General features: G+C 38.6%; 1 protein-coding gene across 2 annotated transcripts in view; it reads left to right on the forward strand.

Moving 5' to 3' along the window:
• The window catches only part of zbtb10 (zinc finger and BTB domain containing 10), a 21025-nt gene extending 14460 nt beyond the window's left edge, over positions 1-6565 (forward strand). Inside the window, exons 3-5 of one of the 2 annotated variants that reach the window (XM_017425256.3) lie at positions 4-69; positions 1755-1930; positions 3271-6565. In XM_017425256.3, the coding sequence (XP_017280745.1) occupies positions 4-69; positions 1755-1930; positions 3271-3552 (524 nt within the window). In that variant the 3' untranslated portion in view covers positions 3553-6565. The remainder of the gene's footprint in view (positions 1-3; positions 70-1754; positions 1931-3270) is intronic. The other variant, XM_017425265.3, reaches the window with a different exon arrangement.
• The last annotated feature ends 626 nt before the right edge of the window (positions 6566-7191 follow it).

Raw genomic sequence — 7191 nt, forward strand, 5'->3', positions numbered from 1 at the left:
CAGAGCTGGCCAATCAGATCCAGTATAGCATCATCCAAGACTTACAGCAAGGGGAGTCCTGGGAGAATGGTAAGATGCCACTCTCTAGACTGCAGCTAAATTGTCATCAAATGATTGCCTGAACCCTTAATTAATGTGCGTCTTTCTAAAGCCGCTGTGTGAAACATTTAACACAACCCACTTCAGTCCTGGTTCTGTATAAACCCTCATGTTAAACCGGTTTCTAATTGCGTGGTTGACCAATTTCCACCTCAGTTTTCAGTTTAGCCCAAAAGCCCTGATAAGTTTAAAAAAAATGCTGCCCCCCCCCCCAGTCAGTCAGAAATGTGGCTACCGCCAAGTAGATAATGAAGCAAGGGCTTTTCCTTTAGTCCATGATTAAAAATGTATTTTTGCATGGATTTTCAAGGTGCAACAGGAAGCAAAATGAATCTACAGCATTAGGGGGTGCAAGCTTTACTATGGGGACACTTCCCTCCTTTTTTCCCCCCTCATTCAGTTTGTTTTTAATCAAAAGATAAAAAATAAACTGTCTATATTTGACAAGGCAGTACATTTGGAGCATGCGGTTTGTTAGTATATATCAGAATAATCAGTTGAATTGATAAATAAAAGGGGAAAGGTGGCAAACGAGCATTTTTCTGAACCACACTTTAATAAATCCCAGCTATTCATTAACCATAAGTACACGCTCTCAGCACAACAATGAAGCTTTTCTTTAAAAAATAAATTAGTTATTGAAATTCCCTGCACAAAGGAAAGCGTATAGATTGGTGAAGGAAGCGACTGTATAATTTATACAGCTTATTAAACATGCAAGTTGTACCGCATCTCTTGTTTATATTACAGACTCAGTGTGGCTCTAATGTAAAATCAGCTGAAAAAGCATGAATATATATAATATTTTGACCTTCTTTCAGGTGGTTTTACAGCTCTTATTGCGTAAATACAGACAGTGAATTTGATGCAACTTTCCGCCTAACCTTTAAACCCAGAATCGACGGGTTATTGTCTCTCCTCGAGGTTATTTTCTGCTGTTTAAAACACACGCCACAGAGAATACACAGGTGACCTGCTTCTCATCAACCACCCCCCCCTACCCTCGCCCCTTGGCAGCCTACCTTAACAACGCCTCTGTTTTGTAGTCGCTGACTCAAACAAAAGGATGGGCCTCGTTTTCCCCCCTTCCTCTAACACCAACACTATCACTGGAGCCGTTTCTTTGTTTTAAATCAGTACATTTTCACATCAACACACCCCTCGCCTGCTGTGTCAAATGCTCAAACTGGTTGGATATTATCAGTTTGTGTGTGTAATTAGCTAAGTTTGATGTAATTAGTAGTTTTGAACCCGACTTCTACCTAAAAAGCTTTAAGCTGTCGGGCCCTCCCCGTCCATTTTACCGGTTACCTAGCAACAGCCACAGGATTTGTGTTATCGTGTGCTCTTGTAGTTTATTTTACGTGTGTATCTTTGACTAAATGGTGTTTACTGCGTCACAGGTTGTGGTTTGTGTCTGCGCTAATGGTCACTGCATCCTAACTCAGTGATTTGATAAACAGGATATTGGTTCCTAACACGCCCCGCTTCTCGTGGAGCTTTTATGATAATTGTCTTGGCGTTATTAGTTTACAGCGACCTCCCACCGACTGAAATGAAAGTTTCGATGTGGTTGTATATTTTGCCTCTGGTTGATCTCTTCTCTCTGTTTCTGTGTTTTTGTTTTGGTTTGTTTTTCCCCCACCCCCACGCAGGTGAGTCCTCACACCTAGCTCTCAATAAGCTCAAGTGCCCCCACTGTAACTACATCGCCAAGCACCGGCGCACACTCAAGAGGCACCTGATCATCCACTCAGGTGTGCGCTCCTTCAGCTGCGACATCTGTGGCAAACTGTTCACCCGCCGCGAACACGTTAAGAGACATTCCCTGGTAAGCCCCACACATTCACCCTGACCTCCCCGTTCTTTTCTTCCAAGTCCTGACAAACGCCGCAGAGTTTTGGCTTTGCTCGCTTCATTCCACACCACTTTGTGTTGTGTGTCTGGCAGCTCCGCTCAGGGGAGTGAGCGCACAAATACAATCTTTTTGGCTGTTTCTGTTATTTTTAAAGAAACGGGGAGTTTTTGTAGGTTCGCTCACAAAGTGGTACCGAAAATGAGGCCAAGTAAAACACGCTCCTTTGAGTCAAGCTTCAGTTCTTTTTGCATAAAGATACTTTTTGCCCAAACTGGCTCTTAGATGGCAAAAAGGTTTCCACTACAGCACCTCTAAAATGTACAAACACGCACAAAAGGAGCGTTTTATTGAGCGGTTCCTAAAATCGTAGAAAACTCAGCTGTTTTTCAAGCAGGTAAGAGATGGTTTCTGACTCTGCTCCTTTGCATTTCCACCCAGGTTTAGGGTAGTTTAGGCAAATGAAATCTGTTGTGTGTCGTTGATGGCGTGCTGCAGCAGCCATGTTGGTCGGACGGCAGCAAACGACCAAAACAGAAACAGGTTTTAGCTGTGGCTTGGTTTATTTCTACAAGACTTTGTTTTTTTCTGCACATAACATTGTACAATTATTAACCATTAATAATGTATTCTATATAAACACACAATCTGAGCTCTCTTTTTTCCATTTTATTCTCCAATTTGATACCTAAAATACTTGACTGATCAGAAACATTCAGCACTGCAGGCCCTTCAGCAAAGCTGACACCAACTTAAAGATTTATGTGATTAAAATGCAGCTTAGTTTTTCTTAAACCCTCAGTTAGATTTCTTCATTTGGCCTTTGTACGAGTGTACAACAAAATGGAACAATGGAGGAACTTTTCCAATATGGGGTTATTATTATTAGCACCGGTTTGAAAACTATTGTTATTGGTCTTAAAGGATGTCATCCCTATATTTAAAAAAAGGGGGAATCCCCAAGCTTCACAATGACTCTAAATACATTATATGAAGGGATTTCCCATCTCTACGGCTGGGGGCAGAGGAAAATGGTCAATTTTAAAGGAGATCATAAGGATTATTTCTGTTAGAAAACTTGGATTTAAAGGTAGATTAGGAAGATTTTATGGGATCAGTAGATGGTGTCTTGGACTCGTTTTTAAGCAAATCTCAATTATGGCAAAAATTAGTATTTTCACTTATTCTCCCCTGCAGCTTGTTTTCGGCACAGGCCACAGATTTCATTGGACTAGCTTAGAACCAGCTCTCCTCTGGTGAAGTACAGATCTAAAAGTAACGACTAACTGCGATCGTTTCCACCTGCGTTTCTTCAGGTGCACAAGAAAGACAAAAAGTACAAGTGCATGGTGTGCAAGAACATCTTCATGCTCGCAGCCAGCGTCGGGATCCGCCACGGCTCGCGGCGCTACGGCGTGTGCGCCGACTGCGCCGACTCACACCAGGCCACTCAGGAGGGCCTGGAGGGCATGGAGTTCCCTCGCGACGAAGACTTCGACGGGGAGGAAGGGGAGGACGCGGAGGGGGAGGAGCCCACCGACAACGACCAATCAAACTGGGCTGAGGGCAACGCTGGTGCTGCCCCCGAGGAGGACTGAAAATCAGAAACAAGCTTGAGAAACAAATTAAAGTTGATGTTTAATATATACGTATATATGTACACAACAAAAATAGCTGGTAAACAATCAACTCCAAAGTGCTATCAAACCTTGAGGTTACTTCATTGCGTGACTTCATGACAAAGAAATGATTTTGTTTTTTCTTTTCTAAGCTTTGTTAGAGTGGGAACTCCAAGATGTACAGATTTTATTATTATTAATATTATTATTATTATTAAAATGTGTCCAACTGTGGGTCCAGCGCCCGCCAGAGAATGATTCTAATGACGATTTCTACGATAAATCAGGTTTTTTTTGGTGTTTTTATTTCCTGTCTGTTTCGTGTTTTTCTTCTTGGGCGAGAGTCGGGCGCGGTGATGTAATTTTTGAGTTAAGGTAGGCCAATCATCTAAACAAAGAAATGTTAATTATTTAATTTATGAAGAGAGGTTATAATGGTCTTATTAAATGCTATAATTTGTATTTCTGTTTGTTTATTGTGTGTGCGCGCGAGTCCGTGTGTTTGCTGCTTGTAGAAACACACAGAAGAAGAGCGTTTTGTTTTTTTCCTCCGCAGGAAGGGTTTGAACTCGCTTCGTAGATCTAGATGCGCTAAATGTTTTATTTTAATTTTTTTTTCTTTTTTCTTTATTCTTTCCCTGCACAAATCTTGGAACCAAAAAATCTGTTTTGTGACTCTAATGTATCGCAGCCATATTTATGATTAACTTAAGAGGGCTGTGACGATGTGCCAAACAGACCGCACACCAAGATTTAGCAGGAAAACGAGAACTACTGAATATACTTAAAAGAAAAAGGAAAAAAAAAACACACCAGGTTTGTTGTTTAAATAGGGGGTAAAAAATAATAAAAAAAGAGAATGAAAGAGGGGAAATGTTATTGCTAGCTTTATACAAATCACGGCGTCACAGTAACACTTTATTAATATTATTATTATTATTATTATGAAACAAAAGCATTTGACTTTCACTTAAAGCTTGAATTTTGCCAAATGATGAACCGTTTGGTGCTGTAATGCTTGTTGCAGAATACTGGACCTACAGGCTATATGTTTATAATCATAAAGCTTAAACTGACTCAGTTATGCAGAATATAATCAGCTTAAACTATAGAACACTGTTGTGCTTCGGCGACTATCAGGTATGCTTTTGCCATAGTTTGTTTTTGTTTTTAAAGCTTTTTAATTTAACGCGCACACACTCACACATACCATTTTTTGTTTTTTCGTTCGTAGAACCAGTACTTGTAATCTCGAGGACCTAAGCGGACGTCGATACCTGTATGTTTATATTTGGTACTGAGGTTTTAAAGTAAATATATTTTGAATCACTTGAACATTAGTTGTGAGGTGTGTGTGTGTGTGTGTGAGAGAGGGAGAGAGAGGGAGGGGAGGGGGTTAGAAACGTGCAGTAATCATGATGTGTGTGATGTTTTAAGTCTAAAAGAACTCCATTTGTAAAAGGTATACAAAAAATGTCCTCACTTTAATTTGTTTTTTTCTTTCGTGTGTGTATTTTTTTTTTTTTTTTTAGGTCTGCCAGGTAGAAAACACTTTGTTCCACAAAAAGTGAAGCTCTATGGCGCCTCATAGACATGCACTTACTTTTGCGTTCATGAACAGTTTTTTCTTTTTGTTTGTTTCCCCAAAAGCGGGTCTGAATGGAACTATATATGTATATTAAGAAAAAAAAAAGAAAAAGCTGTTGTCTTTCTTCCAGTGCGCAACTTTTATTTTTTGTTTTTGTTATTATTATTATTAGATCTTTTTTTTTTGTTTTGTTTTGTTATTTAATATTATATATATAGACTCCAAAATGCAATCAAGACTGTTAATTTCTATTTGTCCAACCAAAATTGTCTTTGAATTATTGTTGAAACATGATGTATGCCAGAAAAGCCAGGTTGAATACTTGCTTAGTGTAGAGAATCCTTGCTCGTGTCTGTAATTGTTGAGATTTAAAAAAAAAGAAAAAAAAATGTTTTTATGCTACAGAATCATTCACTTTACCCTCCAGACATGATGATGATTTTTGTTTATTTGTCCTTTTTTTTGTTTTCCACACAAACGTGTCCTGTTTCCTCCAGTTCTTTTGTTTTGTTTTTTTCATTAAGCACATATTTTGTAAAGATACACAGATTGATTGCGGGTTAAAACCTTGGAGCGGCAGTATCTGTTCGTATGCAGTGAATATACAGTATGTACTGAAGTGCTAATGATACCGAAGATGTGTAACTTCCTTTTTATGCTCAGTGGAAGAAGATATATTTTAAATCATAGAGATATTCATCCTCTTTGTGTCACTTTTACCTTCGAATCACTGTGGGAGAGGTTATGTTGCGGATATATATATATATATATATATATATATATATGTTGAGAATATATGAGATAAATATATATATATGAAGAATATATTATAGTGGATTTACTTAAAGGAACACACTGAGTCGGCTACAGGCCTCCTTCTGTGGTGGTTTATTTTCCGTGACCTTTAACCTCGCGCTTTCTCCGTTCACGCTGTGTGCTTGTTCATCTCACCATCTCTGTCATGTTTGTTTTGTTTTTTGTGTTTTTTTGATACTAATAACCATCCTACTGATTTTACTGTAACGAATGAGACTCGAAGCTACCGCAGAGTTCATGCTGTATTTCTTATACGGACAAACAGAAGAAAAACAAGAAAAAAAAAAGACAAAAGCAAAAACACTACAGATGTAAAGCAGAGGTTTTTTTCTTCCCAGCTGTATTTTTTTACGCTGTTGCAGAAGGTTGTATTTTTCAACGTTTCTCTCAGACTTTACCAGTGATGCAATGCTCGGGCCGCGCCTCAGTGCCCTTCCGAACACAGAAGCAAAATTCAGGTTACTCTTTTTACGTTTTTATCAAAGGTTTTCAAAGATGGAACTACACTCTCCTTTTTTTTCTGTCTGAATTGTACTACTGTTCCTCTCTAAACTACATTTTACAAATAAAACTTTGATATTGCTTTAACCCTGCTTTTCTCTTTTTGTCCACTTCTTTCCCTGCAAAGATTTTGCTGTTGGAACATGGAAAAATGAATTAATTAGTTTATGTTACCACCAAACATAAACTGATTTACTTTGAGTAAGATAAACCAAATGTACTTTTTCTTTTTTAGAAATGCTTCATATATCTTGTGTAGTTCGTACTGAAACACCTGTTAATCACACAGAAAATCTGGAAACTTAATTCCTGATTTAAAAAGATGCCTTTTAAGAAGCATTTATCAAACCCTGAATGACTTCCAGGTCATATCAGTTCAGCAGTTTAGTTTTTTTATTATCTTTGTCACACATTAAATAATTTATTAACATAGCTCTGGAAAAAGACAAACTCCTGAGATTTAAAGCCCAACATGAGCAGATTTTTATCCCCAGATAACAGCATGGATCTTGTTTATAAAATCTTTATAAAGTCTGAAAGTGCTGCCACCTGCTGTTCGGACCTGGAATTAAATGTATTCACTTCAATCGCCACCAGGTGGCAGCACGTGTCTTCACCTTTCCCTGATGAGTAAATAAAGCAGCACAGTTGGAGCTCCTCAGAGGGCTGAATTATTGAAAACATTGACCAGAGCTGTCCTTTCTGTCTGTCCC

This window comes from Kryptolebias marmoratus, linkage group LG5 (genome assembly GCF_001649575.2).
Source record: "Kryptolebias marmoratus isolate JLee-2015 linkage group LG5, ASM164957v2, whole genome shotgun sequence".
Classification (NCBI taxonomy): Eukaryota; Metazoa; Chordata; class Actinopteri; order Cyprinodontiformes; family Rivulidae; genus Kryptolebias; species Kryptolebias marmoratus.